Source organism: Phoca vitulina, unplaced genomic scaffold (assembly GCF_004348235.1).
Source record: "Phoca vitulina isolate PV1807 unplaced genomic scaffold, GSC_HSeal_1.0 scaffold8, whole genome shotgun sequence".
Classification (NCBI taxonomy): Eukaryota; Metazoa; Chordata; class Mammalia; order Carnivora; family Phocidae; genus Phoca; species Phoca vitulina.
The window spans coordinates 26,258,819-26,279,884 of NW_022589711.1; the positions used below are offsets into that span (position 1 = coordinate 26,258,819).

General features: G+C 36.3%; 1 protein-coding gene across 2 annotated transcripts; it reads left to right on the forward strand.

The window, feature by feature from the left end:
• The first annotated feature begins 393 nt into the window (after positions 1 to 393).
• PCNP (PEST proteolytic signal containing nuclear protein) lies at positions 394 to 17,974 on the forward strand. 2 transcript variants are annotated; one of them, XM_032406439.1, is made up of 5 exons: positions 394 to 493; positions 6,684 to 6,898; positions 9,975 to 10,049; positions 14,961 to 15,016; positions 16,155 to 17,974. In XM_032406439.1, the coding sequence occupies exons 1-5, from the start codon at positions 430 to 432 to the stop codon at positions 16,279 to 16,281; spliced, it is 537 nt and encodes a 178-aa protein (XP_032262330.1). In that variant the 5' UTR covers positions 394 to 429; the 3' UTR covers positions 16,282 to 17,974. The 2 variants fall into 2 exon arrangements, with proteins under 2 accessions (XP_032262330.1, XP_032262331.1); XM_032406440.1 differs by lacking the exon at positions 394 to 493 and adding an exon at positions 5,317 to 6,660 and having other exon boundaries at positions 6,736 to 6,898.
• Positions 17,975 to 21,066: the final 3,092 nt, after the last annotated feature.

Here is a 21,066-nt window from a genome sequence, read left to right on the forward strand (position 1 = left end):
CACTGCCCTCCTTTTTTTTTTTTTTTTTTTAAGAAAGCACAGGTGATCCAGAAAGACCAGAATGAATAGAGCAGGCTCGCTTCAGGTGTAGTCACACCCTGGTCTGCAGAAACCTTACATGATTCCACCAACGTTTGCAGAGTGATGCTCCCATATCTCCCCCACTTCTCCGGACCAGGAAAACCTAAGCAAGCTCCAGTCAAGTCCCTAACCAGTCTTCCATAGACACCCAGCCCAACCTTCCCCGCCCTTCGTTCAGAGGCGACTCGCAGATGATGTCACATTCACTTCCGTTTCCAAAACGGCCTCTTTTCACTTTCCAGGGCCGCTCTAGGCTGCTGCCTCGCCAGCTAGCTCCGAAACTCAATGGTTGCTGGGCGGGGCCGTGACGTCCTTGGCGTGGCTGCAGGGGAGGCCGCGGCGGGGAAAATGGCGGACGGGAAGGCGGGAGAGGAGAAGCCCGAGAAACCGCAGCGAGCTGGAGCCGCCGGAGGTGAACACAACCCCAGCGTCGCGGGCTGCGTGGGATGCTCTGGGCCTTTCTTTGAGGTCCCCGGGGTGGGGGGAGTAGGATGGGAGCGAGAATGGGCGGATCTGGCGCTCACCCGGCCAGGTGCTGGGCCCAGACGAGACCCGGGCACGCCCGGCGCGGCCCGCTGGGGTCCGGGCCCACATCGCTTCCTTGCCGGGGGAGAGCCGGCCACTGTCCGTCACCTGCTGGCCCCACCGGAGGCCCTGCTTCCGAGGAGAGGGGAGATGGGTACCAGAAAGGGGGACCGAACTCGGGGTGGGACCAGGAGCGGCAGTGCAGGAGCCGCTACCGCCACACCGGAGACGCACATCACAAAACACACGCGCACACACACAGTGGGAGTCACCGAGCAGTGGCTGCAGGAACTGGCCGCAGGCCGAGTTTCCGACGGTGTTGGCCTCTAAGTTACACCTAGGAGTTAGTTTGCTTCTCCCTTTTCGCCGAGGAGGTCGACGATCCCGGCCTTTTCTCTTATTTTTAAGCCGAATATTGACCCTGTAACGGGATGGGTCGAGGTGGAGGGAAAGAATACCTTTGCCTGCCCGCTGGTTTAAGCTGCGGGGTCTAGGGTTAGGGTTTGATTGCTTTTGAAGTGTCTGCTTTTTCTTAGTTAGGCTGTTGCCAGCTAACTGCATGACAGATATTTAGGTGGCTTAATAGGCTAGTGTGACTTTTCCTGTATTTTGTTATGATGCTAACTCAGGTTACAGCTATCTCCATTCTGTATCCTCCACCCCTGTAAATTTGGGCCTTGTGCATGAAGGTAAAGAAACATCTCTCCAAGCCCCCACCCCCCTTTGTCGCAACAAGGCAAGTAACTTAACACGTGCGAGGTGATCATAATATCTTTAGAACGTTTTAAGTATTACTCTCTCTTCTGACTCCCTCAAATCTTATCCCTGAAAATATTTAGTTTGAGAAAATACCGAGGATTAAGAGCATATGAAGGCAATTATTAGGACCTCACTAACATGACGTTTAATATGAATTGCCTTGGGAACAAAAACTGAGAAAAGCGTAATATTCAGTTACTTAATTAAACAGCAATTTAGACCATATAGTACTATCTCATTAGGGATGTTTTTTCCCCTCAAAAATCGTTTTGGAAATTATTGAGTAAAATGACATAAAAAATCAGTAGTTTGAGAAAAAGACAAAGATCTGCAACCTGAAGAATCTTAACTGGCTTTTAGACTATCTTTTAACTTTGTAGAACAGCTTTTTAAGTGTCTTGAGAGTATTAAAGATGTGTTTAATGTGTTGCCAAAATGTACCTTAAGTGTCAGCATAACCAGACTGTGTAATTTATCCACCACCCTTTCAGTTAGGGATAATTAACTCTGTAGTATGAATGTTGAAGTTTCTATTGTAGCATGTTTTTGTATGTGGAGTGGTAGTATAAAATTAACTGGGATGATTGATATCAAAAGTTATGGTACCCTTATTGGTGATTTAGACTAAGTACTATCCCTTAATAACTTTGCCATAATTTGCCTTGGATGTGCCTGCCTTAACAAAAAGATAGTACTGTTGCATAGAAATCATTTTTGAATGTCAGATATTTTTAATGAATTTGTACAGAGAAATCATAGCTAAAACATTTAATACTGTGGATTGGCTGAATTGCTAATTTTGTGGCAAGTTGGCACTATTTTGAAACACTCTCAAGTTTGTCTTAGGAGCTTACCTAGCTGATTTTTAGCTCCTGTTGAAGAGTCCAGTAATTGGAAGTGTAATTTTTTCTAAGTAGCTATGAATGAATTCATGTCAGTAAGAGAAGCTATTGAACTTGCTCTCACCTTAAAGAGGGGGAGAATGCTAAGGATAAGGCTTTGGGCAGATTTTTATTCTCCCTTCGGCAAAATTTTTGTGGCTCCTTGAAACTGAAATCTTAGAAAAAAGCTGTCCATATCATAATCATGGCCATCTTGTGCTGTTTTAAGCTATCTAATAACTATTTTAATGAAATTGACATTTCTTCTGCCAGCCACTGGGAGGGTCTTGAATATGTTCTCATTTAAGCTGTACACCAGTCCTTTTGGAGAGGTAGCTATGTGCCCTTTTTTCAGATGAAGCTACCAGAATACAAATGGGTCATGAAGGGTATACCCTTATGGACTTAAACTTTATTAGGTACTTCTTTTTCATAGTAAGGTAACTTTGTCCTCCAAGACCTACCTTTCCTCTCCAGCTACTCAATAGAAAAGAAAAAAAAAATGCCAGTACCACGTGTAATTTGATTTCACATTAACTACACACTTGTTAGCTCAGAATGAATGCAAACTAGATAAAAATCCCTTTTATTAAAATATTCCTTGATAAAGAATCTAGTACTTTTATATAATTATATTAATGTTTTGCTATCAATTGTGATTTTATTTTTAGAAAACTGATCACATATTTACTCATTCTTTAAAATATAAATTATGTTAAAAAATAAAAATAAATAAAATATAAATTATGTTGCTAAAAATTTTCACATTGCTAATCCATGGTCATCTAAAATTTTTGTTTTCCGTGGTCCAAAATACAAAGATCCCATTAAATAAATAGAAAACAGGAATTCTTGATTAAAAGCCCCCAAATGCTAAAGTGTAGTACATGTTGTATTTAAAGAAAAACACCTTAATGGACATAGGAATTAATGTTTATATTTAATGATATATTTCAAAGTTCACATTAGGTTGAAATAATTTTTCTCTTCTAATGAACTATATATATAGACTTGTCCAGTCACATTGATAATAATATAGATTTGGCTGTCACACTTTTCCATTTTCATTGCTTATTCCATTTGCTTTATTTCCTAAATGTTTTGTATATTTTACTATATAATTATTAGAGGAGAATTACCTAAAAAGAAAATAAAAGCTCCAATCTGTGTGACACATTGAGCCATTTAAGGCTAAGTAATGAGTACTAATAGTACACCCATCTTTTTCTTCACTCCTTTTCCCCCATCTTTTCACTGAAGAGTGGATATTTTCTAAAGCTGTTGAGTATCTATAAATGCTTTAAAAAGAAAAGAAAAGAAAACAACAAACTTAAGAGTTGAGCACAGCCAGACAGTTATTTACTATGTCCAAAAATAATTTGCTGGATTTGGAATCAGTCATGTTTGTTTTATTATTATTATTTTTTAAGATTTTATTTATTTGTCAGAGAGAGACAGAGCACAAGCAGGGGGAGGGGGCAGGCAGAGGGGGAAGCAGGCTTCCCATTGAGCAAGGAGCCCAATGTGGTACTCAATCCTAGGACCTGGGATCATGCCCTGAGCCAAAGGCAGACGCTTAACGGACTGAGCCACCCAGGCATCCCTGGAATCAGTCATGTTTAGAAATGACCTGCTAGACATAATATGTTCCATCTCCATTGTGGACCTGAGATGTGGGTGGTCTTAATAGATTGCCTCTTAAGGTGACAAGAAAGCATATGTGAATAAAATTGAATTTTGATTTCACATTAATTAGTTGATTACTTAATTAGTGATAGTTTTCCCAACTCCCCTGTTCATGCTCCCTTTTCTACAGTAGTGTCCATGGGTATTTTCCCTATAGCATCATGGGATTGGACAGATAGTATTGTGTCCCATGTATTATCACATACTAGTTCAGCCAGCTGTCACACTTAATGGTATTAATATTATAGTAAGATTTATGTTTTTCACTTTGTTTTATACTTATGCTTTAGCTTTTCTAGATTCTTTTTTTTTTTTTTTTAAGATTTTATTTTTTTTTGTTTCACACAGAGCAAGCACAAGTAGGAGGAGCAGCAGGGCAGAGGGAGAAGGAGAAGCAGACTCCCCACGGAGCAGGGAGCCCGATGTAGGGCTCGATCCCAGGACCCTGGGATCATGAGCTGAGCTGAAGGCAGACGCTTAACTGACTGAGCCACCCAGGCACCCTGTAGTTTTTCTAGATTCTTTGTTCCAGAATTATTTTCTGGGTAAAAGGAGACCTAGAATTAAGAAAAGATAGGGTTTTTTTAAAGAACTGGAAATCTTGACTAATTATGTATAGCTCTTGGGTCACAGTTCAAAGAGCAGAGTATACTGCAGTCAAGATTAAATGTTCTTTATGCTATTTGTTTTGATGTTTTTCGGAGTTTGTGTTTGCACAAAACTTGTGCCTTAGTGTATAGATTGTTTCTTTATGTAAACCCAGTGCATTTTATATATGTGTTTCTATATGTTCCCATATATAGAGACTGTGTTTTCAATTTTAGTCAGTCACAAAGAAATAGTTATCATTGTTTAGGTTCTACAGTAAAACTCATACTTGATTAAAGCTATAAATAGAATGCAGAATAAAATTTAGGAGGTACCTGGGTGGCTCAATCGTTAAGTGTTTGCCTTTGGCTCAGGTCGTGGTCCCAGAGTCCTGGGATCGAGCCCCGCATTGGGCTCCCTGGTCGGCCGGAAGCCTGCTTCTCCCTCTCCCACTCCCCCTGTTTGTGTTCTCTCTCTGTCAAATAAATAAATAAAATCTTTAAAAATATAAATAAAATTTAGAATAATGCTTTTAGTTCTAAACTTAGGCTTTGAAAAAACTAATGTTGGCATAATGTTTTTTTTTTTTAAGAAATTCTAAATTAATTTTTTAAAGATTTTATTTGTTTATTTGAGAGAGAGAGGATGGGGGTTGGGGGACTGAGGGAGAGGGAGAAGCAGACTCCCCGCTGAACGGGGAGCCCAATGTGGGACTCTATCCCAGGATCCTGAGATCATGACCTGAGCTGAAGGCAAACACTTAACCGACTGAGCCACCCAGGTGCCCCTAGAAATTCTAAATTGATTTCTGTATTTCAGCTATTAAATATTGATCTTACATTCTTTAGGTGCTTTTGTAATTTCATATCTAAATAAGTAAATGGCACCTCCAGCAACCATTCCAGTGCTATCTTTGTCTCCTGAGGAAATACCAAAGCCTAGTCCTGCTTAATTCCCCTACATTGTTATTACAGCTTTCACCCCCTGTCCAAAGGGAATAAAGAGTTCCTGTTATCTTTCCTCTAAACAAAATCAAATGTTCTGTTCAAAGTGCTTATTAATCTAGAGACCTCATCCTTCCAAAATTATATAGATTGAGAGCTATAGCCTCTGGATTTTATAATCTGTTACTTATCCATCTATTTGTGTTTGATTTTCCACTTTTCCCCCATTCTAGTTGTTTATCCTGTTAACTTGTTGTCAGGGCTATTGCTTAGAGCCTAGTGTAGCAGAAAACATTCTATAGGGTGAATTGGGGAAAGAAAATAAAATTTTTAATCAACCAGACTTCTTCTATCTTACCATTCAGTATGCTCTTAAATAGCCTTCTCCTCTAAAGGACCAAAGATACTCAAGATGCAAACTTATTTTGTCATTGATTAATACAAATACAAGCAAAATTACTGAAAGCCATCTTACATTCCAAATCTACATATGTATGGCTTCTATTTGAAATTATAATTAGCTTGTCTTTCTTTCATGAGAAAAAGTAGTGTGTAAACCTAAGTATGATTGTTAAAATAGGTGATAATCAAGCTTTCAGAGTAGAATTAAATTACATAAGAGGGAATGACTTGATGTCTTCCTTCAGTTTCCATTTCAACTCTAAAAATTGTGTGAGAGGTACGTGAGGAATACATCACTCAAGAAACTTACTCCAGGCTGTATTAATGTTGTAGTTCTGGTAATAATAGGCCATTCATAACTAGGTACTTTTTGTATAACTAGTACTACATAATTGAAGAATGTCAGAATTTATTAATCAAATGTATTGTTCTGTGATGTGACCAATTGCTCACACACTAGTTTGTGTAGAAGAATTTATAGACCTTAATTTCTAAAAAGCAAAATCCCACAAATGACTAGATTATTATATAACTTTTATAATAGTGTTTAGTTGAAGGGTCTTAGATTTTGTGAACTCTGTGTTTATAATTTTAAATTGCTCTGTATTTTATGCTAGTTAATTCATGGGAGCGTCTCTACTGCCACACAATCTCAGTTCCTGCTGTATACTCTAACAAACAGTGGAGGAGACTGTTGGGTCAGTAGGTGACAACTGCAGAGGTATCTTCCTTATAACGATGCTTTTTGAGGTTGCTGCTCCCATCAATCTGCTCAGTAAAAATAGCTCATCTTGGTAAGTTGTTTCGACTTCACCAGGACCTGAAGAAGAAGCAGAAAAACCTGTGAAAACTAAGACTGTTTCTTCCAGTAATGGAGGGGAAAGTTCCAGTCGCAGCGCTGAGAAGCGATCAGCTGAAGAAGAAGCTGCAGACCTCCCAACAAAGCCTACAAAGATCTCCAAGTTTGGATTTGCCATAGGTAGTCAGACGACAAAGAAAGCCTCAGCCATATCCATCAAACTTGGATCAAGTGTGAGTTGTTATTTTACCTGTATGATGTTCATAATGGGACTTAAGAATTTTTGTTTCAGGAACCAGCTATTGGGGGTTATGGTAAATCCAGTCTAAAAAGGTACATTAGTGTGTGAACTTACACGTAAGTATTTAAGAAGTTACCAGCTCTGCATTCAGGAATGGTGTGGAAAAATTATAACTCAAGAAAACGTTTTTAAAAGGTTTGGAAGGAGCAACTATTATAAGGAATATATGTGATTTATAAAGAAACAGCTTAGAATTTTTTCCAAGTTGAGCAAAAACCTCTGAAAAATATTTTCAGGAAGAATTTCGGTTTATTTTTCTTATCTTTTAATTCCAGTAATATTAAAAATAATATCTCTAGAAATCAGTACTAGTGAGGTATTACTTAATAACTGCTTCTTGATTACTTCGGAGCTACAAATGGACATTGAGCCCTGTATATCCTATGACAGATCAACCTTGTTTTAAATATAAACCTTGAATTAATTTAATTATTAACCATGGAGTATCTGGAAAGTTTTAAAATATTAGATTGAAACATATGAAGTTTCTAGATTTGACTATTTCTGACCTACAAAAGTGACAATTTCATATGTTTCATATGTTTCAACCACATAGATCTTTAAGAAAAAAATGTTAGGTAGTGTATTACTCTTAGCTTTAAAAAATAGTTACATTCTTGTGTAAGGAGAATAATCCTAGAATTATTAGGATTATTGCCTAAGTTGTTTATTCATATCTGTTCTGTGAAAATTAATGCTCATTTGCCAGATGCATAGAGCTTTATTTTTGCATTAGATGTTCATTCAGAGATCTCAAAAATATGATACGAATCAGGTTCCCGTTAGAGTCCGTGTGTTTGAGTTACACTCTAGTTTTAAAAGAGCTACCATTTCTCAGAACCCCTACTCCTACCCTAATGTTGTTTTGCCTTTTTCTTTCTTCCTTTCTTTAAAAAATTCATTCTGGACAAAAGACATTCAGCTTGTAACTTCATTACTTCATGACTTTTCTTCCCATTTGAGCTGATTTTTTCTTTTCAGTCCTTTTTTTAAATAAAGTTGCATAGACCAACTGCATAAATATTTGTGGGATTTTTTTGATAGTCATTAAACATGTATTCTTATGTACACTTCCATATAGATGTTATTCTTGATAATAGATTTTACTGGGGTCAGCACACTCCTAAACTGGATATCTAAATCCCTATTTTTTCTAAATCATTAACATGATTTAGTAATTGCTGATCATTTTAGATGGGAGGGTTTTGTTTGAAAATGCCTATTCAATAAAACTTTTAATCTTTGGAAAACAAAAACCTGTTTTTATAAAGTAAACTTTAGTATAAACACAGTCATCTTGGGGAAGTGAGTTTTAAGATAACAAAAAATAGTTGAAACTATCCTTTTGATTATATGATTGAAAAAGTAGTTGATCAACAGGCACTTACTTGTGTCATATGCTGTATGTACAACATCAGACACCTGACATCTTTAAAAGAGTAAAGGATATTTCTAGAGTCTCTATGCATAATCTCCAAATTAACATTTTTTATTCCTTCAAAAGCAAACATTTATAAAAAGTGTTTGTGTTATAGAAGAAAGGGTGGTTCCTTTTGTTTCAGTAGATCAGAGAAGATTTCACTGATGAGGTGATGTTTGAGTTGGCCTTAACTGTAGACAGGAGGCAAAGGGCATCTCAGATAAAAAGAATTTTGTGCAAAAGCAGTTTGGATTTGAAGCCATTCAGGAAATTGTTTGTAGTTGGAAAGCGGTATGCAAATGTAGGGATAGAAAGCCCCCCAGATGAGACCATAGAACGGAATCATAAAGGACTTACATAATATAGTTTGGTTTTATTCTTTAGGTTCTAGCAGAGCTATGGAACTGTTGTATGGAAACTTTTAAACAGATTTGTATTTTAGACATATCACTCTGGTACCATTATAGGGGATTAGAGGGAATAAACACTGAAAGGTGGGGGGATGGTATTTCTAACAGTAGCTGAGGCAAGTAATGCTAAGGGGCCTTCGGTGTCGGTAGTTGATGGGAATGCAGAGGGAGATGTAGGTCTATTAGATAGAGATTTAAGCAACAAGACTTTACAATAGAATGCAAGTTGAGGAAAAGGTTTTCTGGCTTGGGTACTTAGAACACTGTGAAATTAAAGTACCCATTGGGTCTCTGAGTGGAGCTAACTAGTCGGCATATGACATCCTGTTTGGGGCAGCCATTGGATTTGGGAGTTAAAACTATGGGAGTGAATGGAGTTGACTAGGGAAGTACAGAGAAGGAAAGGAAAGATCCCTAAAGATAGATTCTTGGGTGTCTGTCATTTGGCGGGGGGAACGGGGAAACGGAACAAAAGAACAGAGAATTAGAATAGCATCTAAAAAGCATTGTCAGAGAAGTCAAGGTAGGAGTGTTTCAAAAAATAGCTGGTGATTAGAGTCAAAGGCGGCGCACTGGTCATTGGTGACCCTATAGAACCAAGGTTACCCGATTCTAGGTGAGTGAGGAGCCATGGGGGAATGAGGGAGGAAGCCAGATTGCAGTGGGTTATCGACAAAATGGATGGTGAGAGGATGAAGGTAGTGAGGACAACTGACGTCAGAAACTTAGATTAGATAGAAGAGAAGCATGTTTACAGGCTACAGGTCAGAAAGCTACCCACTAGAGAGATGAGTCTTAGTGTCTTTTATGTTCTTTCTCAAGGCACACTGCACTTCATTTTTTGTTACTGTGGGAAAGTAGTAGTAATCATTTTCTTTTACCTTTTCCAGATACCCGTTAGCTACATGATACTGTATATCCTGACTAGAAAATGTTTTACAGGATGAAAACAAATGGACATATAATTAATAAAGTTAAAGCTACCCGTTGATAACCACATTTTTAAAAAGAAAAAATGGATTTTTTTAAAGTTTGTTCTGAGTTCCTTACTATATGTTTCTATGAAAACATAAAATCAAGTCTTTGAAGATGTTATTTGTATCATTAAACAAGCCTGTATAAACATTATGTGATACTTTTAACATTATGTGATACTTTTTAATGTGTTTCTTCTTCAGAAGCCTAAAGAAACTGTTCCAACGCTTGCTCCAAAAACCCTTTCAGTAGCAGCAGCTTTTAATGAAGATGAAGATGTAAGTCAACACCTAGTTTTGTTTATTTTACTTTAACCAGTTAGTTCTTAAAGGAAGATGATAGTGGCAGATTGTAGGTTGTACTAATGGTACTAGAGAATTTTTGTAATTCTGAATAGTTTTTTGTGTGTGATGCCTGCAAAATCTGGATATTTCTATTTATTTTATTTGGTTGTAGGATTATTTAAAATATTGCCTTTGGGAGCAATGAACTTAAGAATCAAATCAACAGGGGCTTCTGGGTGGCTCAGTCGGTTGTGACTCTTGATCTCGGCTCAGGTCTTGATCTCACAGTCATGAGTTTGAGCCCCATACTGGGCATGGAGCCTACTTAAAAAAAAAAAGAATCAAATAAACAGATGCTTATTATGAACAGTAATAATACACATATGTGCTAGGAAATATGTAGGGTCCAAAAAAAGAAAAATTTAATGCTGCTGCCTTTAATAATTTTATAGTTGGAGTCTTCAGTGATGAGACATCGTGCATGCATGCAACTTCAAAAAGGCAGCTGTAATGCTTTCTTCTGGTATCCCCATGAAGAATAGCAAATAGTGCAGGTGATTCTGCCAGAAGTCTATTCAGTAAGCACGTGTTCCAGAGTGAGCATTACTTATCTGCTGTTCTCTTAGTTTCCTTATGCCTTAGGCATAAGGCAGTCTTAGTTTCCTCATGCCTCTCACAGTGCCCCCTCTTATGCTTATGAATAACATATGATATGGAATTTTAAGCATTATTTTGACTGATTTTTTTCTTTGGTCTCTGACTTTCGAAACTAACCCCCACTTAAAATGTGACCCCATTGTATAACAGGTGTTAACAGGGTACATGAGTAATTGCTCCCAAAACAGTATGGTTAAGAATTATACATTCAGAGGAGCATACTGTGGGCTGAAGTGATTGGGAAGAATATATAGAGAAGAAATAGGAGTTGGATACCGAAACATTAGGCAGTGTTTTGACAAACTGAGGAATACTTTTATAAGCTAAGAGTTATAAGAGTAGTAAATACTTAGGAGCTGCATTTGACTGGACTGGAGATTTTTGTAGAGAAGTTTGAGCAAGGATGAATATGGAATATTTGGAGCCCAAATCAACAGGTAAAGAATTACTGTAGTTATCACTGTATTCTTTGGACTTACTCATCGTACACATTGGGGTGATTTCTACATGCTAGGCACAGTGAGATTACAAAGATAAATCAGACATGTTCCTCTAGGAATTCAGCCTAGCAGGGCATAAAATAGTACAAAATAAAAAAAGTATCTGAAGATATAAAGTGGTGTGGAAATTCAGGGAAGGAAGAGAGGCCAAGTAACTAGATGCAGCAGCATGGAAAGACCACGACCACTGGACTGGCAATGGGAAGACCTGGATTCTTTTCCTTTCTTGTCTAGTTACTAACCAGTAGAAAGCCTGTGAATAAGTCACTTTACCTTTTTGGAGCCTTAGTTTTTCAGCTGTAAAATGAAGGCTTAGTTTAAATCATATATTTTTAAACTAGTTCTCAGAGTTCTGGGATTCTGTGGAAATGTCTCAGGAGTTACTGTGGTGTTAGGTGATCCCTAGCAAGCAGGGCTCTGGTTTCCTGCCCCCTTTTCATTTGTAGCTGTTCTTTAATTTGTTTGATACTTAGGGACCCAAATAAGATTTTTTTGAGGAAAAAAGTATTTCACCCCTCAAAAAAAGTTTGAAAAGTACTAATTTAATAATATTTAATGTTTTGTCATGATTCTTACGAGTTTAGGTAGCTTTTTTTTTTTAAAGATTTTATTTATTTATTTGATAGAGAGATAGCAAGAGCAGGAACACAAGCAGAGGGAGTGGGAGAGGGAGAAGCAGGCCTCCCGCTGAGCAGGGAGCCCGATGCTGGGCTCGATCCCAGGACCCTGGGATCATGACCTGAGCCGAAGGCAGATGCTTAACAACTGAGCCACCCAGGCGCCCCTTTAGGTAGCTTTTTGGTATGTACAGAATGTATGAGGGAAGGATAGTATAGGAAGAAGGGGAACAGCATGTGCAAAAGTAGAGAGGCTGGAAATGGTAAGCTACGTGATAGTACTGGCTTACTTTGAATGCCTAACAGTTTGGATATCTTTTCACGTAACTTTATTTTATCCTTCATATATTCCTTTGAATCGTGTGATGTAGTTATTCCTGTTTTGTGAATGGAGAAATTAGCAAGTTGATGGTAAAGGATATAAACTTTAATTTGTCTCTTAGATAAAAGAATGTGTGCATCTTAAATCTTCATCTGGTTTTTCTTTTTTCTGCAGAACATAGTTAAGTAACCTTGGATATATATCTGAGCCTAAAGCATGTTGGACAATGAGGGCATCCATTTAATTAATTTGAAATTTAAAAATATATTTTATATATTTTCAAAAAAATATATTTGAAAACAAAATATATTTATATCTATATAAATTATCTATATAAATTTATATCTATATATTACATCTATATTAATATAGATATAGTATCTATTATAGAGATAGTGTTATAGCTATATTAATATAGATGTAGTATCTAATATATAATATCTAATTATATTTATATTAAATCTATATAAATTTATATTTATAAAGATATATTAATATATCTATATTAAAAATATAGATCTCCTTAGTCTCCTTTAATTTGGACAACTCTTGGTTCTTTCTCTTTTATGGCATTAACATTTTTGAAGAGTTCAGGCCAATTATTTTGTAAAATATTCCTTAGATTGAATTTGTGTGATGTTTCCTCATGATTAGATTCATATTAACTTATTTTGGCAAGAATACCACAGAGGTGATGCCAAGTTCTTAATGTTATCATATCAGGGAGCACATGTTGTCAGTATGTCCCATTACTGACAGTGTTAACCTTGATCATTTGATTAAAGTGATGTCTGCCAGATTTCTGTACTTTTCAAATTACTGTTTTACCTTTTGTAATAAAAATTTATTTTTGGGAATATGCTTTAAGAATACATAGGGGCGCCTGGCTGGCTCAGTCGGTAGAGCATGTGACTCTTGATCTCAGGATTCTGAGTTCAAGCTCCGTGTTGGGTGTGGAGCCTACTTAAAATAAAAAAAAATAAGACGAACCATGAGAGACGATGGACTCTGAAAAACAAACTGAGGGTTCTAGAGGGGTGGAGGGTGGGAGGATGGGTTAGCCTGGTGATGGGTATTAAAGAGGGCACGTTCTGCATGGAGCACTGGGTGATACACACAAACAATGAATCATGGAACACTACATCAAAAACTAATGATGTGATGTATGGTGATTAACATAACAATAAAATAAAAATATAAATCTTATAGAATAAAAAAAAATTTTTTTTAATAAAATAATAAAAAATTAAATTTATGGGGCGCCTGGCTGGCTCAGTCAGTAGAACATGGGACTCTTGATCTCGGGGTCATAAGTTTGAGCTCCAAGTTGGGTGTAGAGGTTACTTAAAAATAAAATCTTTAATTAAAAAAAAGAATACATGAAAATATATAATTTTTTAAACACTCCCATGAATGTCAGCATCCATTGATGATTCCTGCCAGAATCAATTTTTATAAATGTTTGCCAAGTGGTGATTTTTCTCATTGTTTTATCTCTTTTATATTTATTGTCTCTTCCTGTAAGGGAGAGCTTTCCCTTATTTATATAAGTGTAAGCTCATGGATTCTTTTTTTTTTTTCAAGATTTTATTTATATATTTGACAGAGACACAGCGAGAGAGGGAACACAAGCAGGGGGAGTGGGAAAGGGAGAAGCAGGCTTCCCACTGAGCAGGGAGCCCGATGTGGGACTGGAGCCCGATGTGGGACTTGATACCAGGACCTGAGCCCAAGGCAGATGCCTAATGACTGAGCCACCCAGGAGCCCCTCATGGATTCTTTATTCAGTAGGCAGTAATGCTCAAATTATCTCAGATTTGACCAGGAGAAACTCCTTTAGTCTAGATCTTAAGGACACTCTTTTAAAAAAGAATATTTAGGGGCTCCTGGCTGGCTCAGTTGGTAGACCATGCATGTGATTCTTGGTCTCAGGGTCATGAGTTAAAAGCCCCATGTCAGTCGTGGAGCCTACTTAAAAATAAAAAAATTGTCTCACCAGCAACATTCATACATAAAAACAGATCTAAAAAGAATTTAACTTATCACATATCTTTTCAACATCTTTAGAAGTATAAAAAGAATGAACTTTAAAGATACCTTTTTAGTAAAGGAGACATTTTTAGAAGGAGCAATACCATAAAGTTGTTAAGAATCTTTGCTTTGGCATCTAGCTGTTTTGCTATTTATTAGCTTTTTAACTTTAGACAAATTAACCTTATTTACCTCACCTTTAAAATGCAAATGATGATAATTATAGCTACCTAGCAGGATTGTTAGGTGTTTTTTTTGTTTTTCTTTTAAAGATTTATTTATTTGAGAGAGAGTCGGGGAAGGGGCAGAGGAAGAGAATCCCAAGCCAACTCCCCCACTCCCCCCCACCCCACCGCAGCATGGAACCCAGCTCAGGGCTTGATTCCACCACCCTGAGATCATACCCAAACTGAAACCAAGAGTCAGATGGATGCTCAACCAACTGAGCCACCCAGGTGCCCTGAGGATTGTTAGGATTTTAAAAGAGAGTGCATATTAAAGCATTTAGCACAGTGTGTACTGCATAGTAAACAAATGGTTTGGATTTTAGAATGTCAGGTTTTTACCAGATTTTTTTCTTTATGCAAAGCCAGCACACTTGAAGATTATGTGTTTCTTTTTAAAATGTAGTTAAGATAAATACTTTTCTCCTTTTACCAAGATTTATAGTATTGAAAGTGCTAGAAGACTTAGATACAAAATTTAGTATTACTAGTAATCAAGTGAATTTAATAAACATGTAACACATCTCTGTTCGCTTTTTTTTTTTTTCCTCCAGAGTGAGCCAGAGGAAATGCCTCCAGAAGCAAAGATGAGGATGAAGAATATTGGAAGGTATATATTTTTTTATAGATATTGTAGAGAATGATCTTTTAAAATGATCTTTATTGTTTGGGCTTTTCTTGCATATTTAGGCAAAACAATTTTGTTTTGTGAGCTGTCAGTGATCTTATTTTCTCTCCTGGTAAGAGAAATTGAGTATCTTATGAAAAAATAATAATTTTAAGGATATTTCTTTTCAGATACATGTAATCTGTATTTTCTTCAGATAGCTATGAGAAACGTTTCTGATTTAAAATTTAAGTTTTTTCAGTATAAAAAAGAAAAGGCTTTCACTCATTCACCTGTCATATTATTCTCACCATTTAATCTTGATTGTACATGTCATTTTTTCCTAATTAAGATGCCAAATACCAAAATTGGACAAGTATTTTAATTTTCCTCCATGTTTCTGTTGTCGTGGAAATAACATACCAAGTTAACGTAATGCCCATTTTCTTGTATTTAAGATAACTTAGAGGCTAGTAAGGAAGTTCGGATTTAAATCAACCCATAGTTTGTCCCCATTTCTACCAAATTATAAACTCCCAGAGAACTAAGTCCATATGCAAGCATCTATATCAGACTTGGAGTCTAGGGTTCAAATAGGAACAGTCCCGGTGACTGCCTGCCCGCTTTCCTTTCATACTGGGACCTAAAGTAGGAAATACATCTGATCTTATAACCTTGTCTAAACACCCAGTTTGTTTGTTTATATGTTTAAAAACGTAAAAGATGTAAAACTGAAACAAATCCACAGTGACACTGAACCTTTCTATGTGTAATATATCTTCATGTTTTTCTTCTATTTCATTTTTTATAGATGCTGATGGCAAGCCATCAGTTGATTTCATGACCCTGTTAAAGCGTTTCAAGCAACAGTTCTAAACAAAGTTGTGGTTGCCACCCTTAGCTGTATGTCAGAATCACCTTAGGTGTTTGTTAAACATGCTGGTCTCTCAGACCTACTGAATCTGGAATTTTAGGACTGGGTCTTATAGAAAGGGTATTTTTTAAAAACTCTCTAGGGGCTTGTGATACTCAGCCCTTGTCCATAATAGGTACTAAATACAAATATGTTTTGAATGAGTTAAAAACATGGCCCAAAAGGCTTTATGTAACTTTTAAATAAATTTCCTGTCTTTTAACACAGGGATACACCAACATCAGCAGGACCAAACTCCTTCAATAAAGGAAAGCATGGTTTTTCTGATAACCAGAAGCTATGGGAGCGAAATATAAAATCTCATCTTGGAAATGTCCATGACCAAGACAATTAAATGATGTGTTTTGAAATTGGGGTGTGGGGTGGGTGTAAAGTTAAAAGGAACAGTTTCCTTTTTTAAAGAATGGTATAAGACTATCTTTGGAGCCGCCTTTTTTTTTCTTCTTTTTTTTTTTTTAAGATTGAGTGGTACACTAATAAATGAGAGTTTGAAATTAGAGGTAATTTATGTTTTATATACAGATTTCAAGACATTTGCTAATTTTGTAGTTTCATGTGATTAGTTTCCAAAGGTTACAGATAATAAAAAATCAGAAATGGTACCTTTCTAAGAATTGCATATTTTTTTAGACACAACTATTAGCACATTAAGAGGAATGCAAAAAGTTATTGTCTATTAAACTGCAAGCAGTTACTCTTAACTCCCTTATTAACCTAAAGTGTCTGGCTCCCAGGAACAGCCTTATAGAAGAGGGAGTATTGTATTGGGAGGAAAATGTTACTGGACTATTGACTGAAAGTACGTTAGATAAAATTAAAATACAGCTTTTTTTTTTTCCTAATGGGCATTTGTTTTGTTTCAAGTCATCATAAACTAGAGATTATTGCATTGCTATCAGTTGGTACAGATGCTTAGCTCTTTAAAATTTTTTAAAAAATTTTATGTAAATTGTTGAGTATTTGAAATAGCCCACTTCACTTTAACGGGTCTTGTCTACCTTCATTAGTCTTCAAAGACCATTTGCTACCAAAGTAAATCAGTATTTTGAATGTGCTTCTCTTGGTTTTTGTTATTAGCTAGTTCCTGTAAGCATTTCCACCAGATCTTGAGGCAAATCATAAGGAAGCTGTTTCTTTTAAAATACAAACCACCACCAAAAATTTAAATGTACATAATACTTAAATATTTGGCTGTTTTTATTTTTAAAAGGTAGAAACACCAAAAAAGCAACATTGTATGAAGATGAAAATGAGAAAGATGCACTTTCTGTAACTTTGTTAAAGCTTAATTTAAGTTACTAACTTGTGAAAGCGAGTTTGATTTGAACTTAATACAAGAATTCTTATTTTAGTACAGTAATATGGTTTATTTGAAGTGTATACATATTAACCAATGGCCTCTCAAAAGCACATTTTAGGTACTGAAGATAAAAAGAAAGAAAATGCATCTTTAAACATATTTTATGGATTCTTTGACCACATATATGTTGTTAGACTGTGTATTGTAGGGTTTTTTTAAAATTTTTGTATACGAATTATTTTTTAATGTGACAGTTATAAACACATCTTTAAAAGCGTAGTCACAGATAAAAGAAACACCATATAATGATTTCTTTGAATACTCCTGCAATGTTTAATTTGGAGGCAGCTTCAGACTATTTTATTGGTGGTAACCTTGCTGAGCTCTTTTAATAGGTAATAACTCCAGAGAAGCAGCCTGTATATATTCCTAACATTTTGTTCATTTGCATTTAAGTTTAGAGTAAGCCCCAAGTAAAACAATGGAAATGTATATAGAACTATTAGTCCTTACATGATTTAATTATATCAAGATACATGAATTTAACTTGCTTTAATGTAGGCAGACTTTCCACTTTTGTCCATTTTACTGTTTATGTTAAAATAACATCCCTCTCCTACATATTCTTTTCTTGACTCAAATGAAATATTAACCTAAGGTCAAGATGGGAGAGAAACGACTGAGATGAATGTCTTTACTAAAATACCAATAAATTTGTCAAACTCAATAGTGTTCTTATTTTCTATTCTACATAATTGTTGCTGGGGTTTTTGTTTTGTTTTTTTATTTTTTTAACAAAAAAGACGAGCCAGATGTTATGATTGTTGCTCTTGCCCAGATTGTTGGCCAAAGTAATGGGAAATTTAAAATTAGTATTTATTGGAGTCTACCTAACTTAGCACATAGTTCTATAGCATTACAGTATCTGGGGTTGGAAAAGACTTAATCTAAATCCTCCCTCTCCTTCACTGCCAAAGTGTTTTCTGTCCTGTGCCGTAGAAAATCCTGCCAAGGCATATCTTTGGAAATCCCTAAGTGTTAGAAGGTATACATAGTGTCTGCCATCCATTGGCTCCATGTCATGTGTTTGAAATGTTTATACGGCTGCTGCCCAGTAGGTCAGGTCCTAGTAAATAAAAAATTGAGCTACATTTTAGAATTAAGATTCATTCCAGTTTGAATAATTACAGATGAAGGCTGTTTGTTTTCAAATGTTTTTCCTTCGCCCTAGTAATCAAGATTAGCTTGACTTAGCGTGGAGGAAAGTTACTTTCCTGGTCACGTGAAGGTACTTTTTTGAATTTTAAACTTCATTTTGAAAAAAATTTCAGACTTAACAACATTGTGAAAATATTACAGGGTATTTCCATGTTCTCCAAATGTTAACATCTTAAATAACTACAGGACAATTGTCAAAATCAGGGAATTAACATTATTATAATACTTTAATATTAATTACCTTGTACTGTTGTTCTACAGACTTTTTTCACATTTCACCATTTGCTCCACTAATCTTTCTAGTCAAAGATCCACTTCATTATCCCACATGGTGTAGTTGTCCTCTTTCTTTAATCCTTTAATCTGGGACACTTCATTGTTTGTTCATGACCTTAGACTTTTTAAAAAGGACAGGGAGGTTATTTGTAAAAGATCCTCAGTTGGGGGTTTGCCTACTATTTCCTCATGGTTAAATTGAGTTTATGAATTTTTGGCAAGAATAACACAGAACTGACGTGTCCTCGGTGTAGCAGCAAGTGCATGATGATAATTTGTCCTGTTGCTTACACTGTTAATATTGATCACTTGCTGAAGGTGGTGTCTGCCAGATTTCTCCACTGTCAAATTACTGTTTTTTTTGTAATTAGTATCTTGTGGGGAAATTCTAGGGACTATGTAAGTACCCTATTTCTCATACTGTTGCCCGCTAAGAGGGCAGGCATTCGTGGTTCTTTTTTTTCAATAATGTCTTTTTTTTTTTTTTAAAGATTTTATTTATTTATTTGACAGAGAGAGACACAGCGAGAAGGGAACACAAGCAGGGGGAGGGGGAGAGGGAGAAGCAGCAGGCCCCCCGCCGAGCAGGGAGCCCGATGCAGGGCTCGATCCCAGGACCCTGGGATCATGACCCGAGCCTAAGGCAGACGCTTAATGACTGAGCCACCCAGGCGCCCCTGCATTCATGGTTCTTTTTTCTTCCCCCGTGGTTCTTTCCTGAAACAATTGTTAGTGTAGAATTTGCCAAGGGATGGTTTGCTATTTCCAACATTTCTTCTGATTTTAGTAGTTGAAATTCTGCTCTGAGGAAGTCCCCCCGCCCATTCATTATTTATTTATTTTATTTTATTGATAATGGGCCCATGTAACCTTACGTTATTCTTTAGGTTACGACCCATTACTACCATTATTTATTTTGTAACTCAGAATGTCCCAATTTGCCCATGCAAACTCCTTTCAGTTGACCCTCGTGTCTTTTTGATGTTGCCATCCTTTTAATACTTAAATTCTGGCAACAAAAGATACACTGTACCCATCTTGGATTTTCTCTTCTCCAGCCCTGGAATTAGTGATTTCTCTAAGCATGGTTCCTTCTAGAGACGGTGGTCTTTAGAAATCAAAATAGTACTAGATCTCATTGGTACTGAGGTATCATTGCTTCTGGCCTGCTTAACAGAGCTAGAAAATGTGTGTAATATAGACACCTATATCTATTTCTAGATTGATGTATATGTGTGTATCTCCAATACCAGGCCAACACCAGAGTTGATTCTAGTCTTCCTATATTTGAAACTTATCCAACAGTAAGAAATCTATCTGCAGTATGTTCACTTTTATTTGCCCAATTTGTAGAATACACAGAAAGTACTTTCAGAATTATTAACCATGTATCTACCAATGAAAAAACAGCTTACCAGCCTGTGCAGTATTTGTGTATAGTTGCTTTTTTTTTTTTAGTCTTACAGTGCATAATCAAAATACTGTTTCACAAAGTAATGTGGGTTCTTTTCTCAGTTACCCCTTTCAGTATGGTTATGCTACCCTTTTGTAATGAAATTAACTTGTTTTTGTTTGTATCTCACAATGAATGCTGCCCATTCTTTGTTAATTTGTGGTTTTTTTTGTATGTAAAATATTAGCATAGTTCTAAAAGTTAGAACTATACAAAAAGTGTCACTCCTTCCTATCCTTTCTAGCTCTTTCTCTTTCTCCTAGCCTTTCTATCCCGTTTGCACCTATCCCCTGTAGGTAATCTATTTCTGGTTTCTGTTTTATCCTTCCTGTCTCTTTTGAATAAATAGATGAGTGGTCATTATTTCCCTTTTTTTCTTACATGATATGTAGCATGTTATAGTTAACTTTTGTATTTTGGTGGTTTTTTCCTACTTTACAGTATACCCTGGAAACTATACCAGTTCATGGAGATCTTACTCCAAAAACATTTTTAACAGCTATATAGTGTGAATATACTATAGTTTATGCAATTACTCTTCTATGTATGGGCATTTAGGTCATTTCCAATATTTTGCCATTACAGTGCTATAATTGAGTAACCTTGTGCATGTGTATTTTCATATTGTTGCGATGTATCTTCCTTCAGGTAAATTCCCAAACATAGGATTGCTGAGTCAAAATATAAGTGTATATGTTCTTTTGTTAGATTTTGCCAAATTCTCATCCAAAAGGGTTGTAGCAAGTTTGTTTTCCCACCAGGAATGTATAAGAGTTCATGCCTCTTTTCACAGCCTTGCCAACAGGATGTTTAGGTCATGCTTTTTAATTTTTGCCAAATCAGATAGGTAAAAAATGGTATTTCAGATTAGT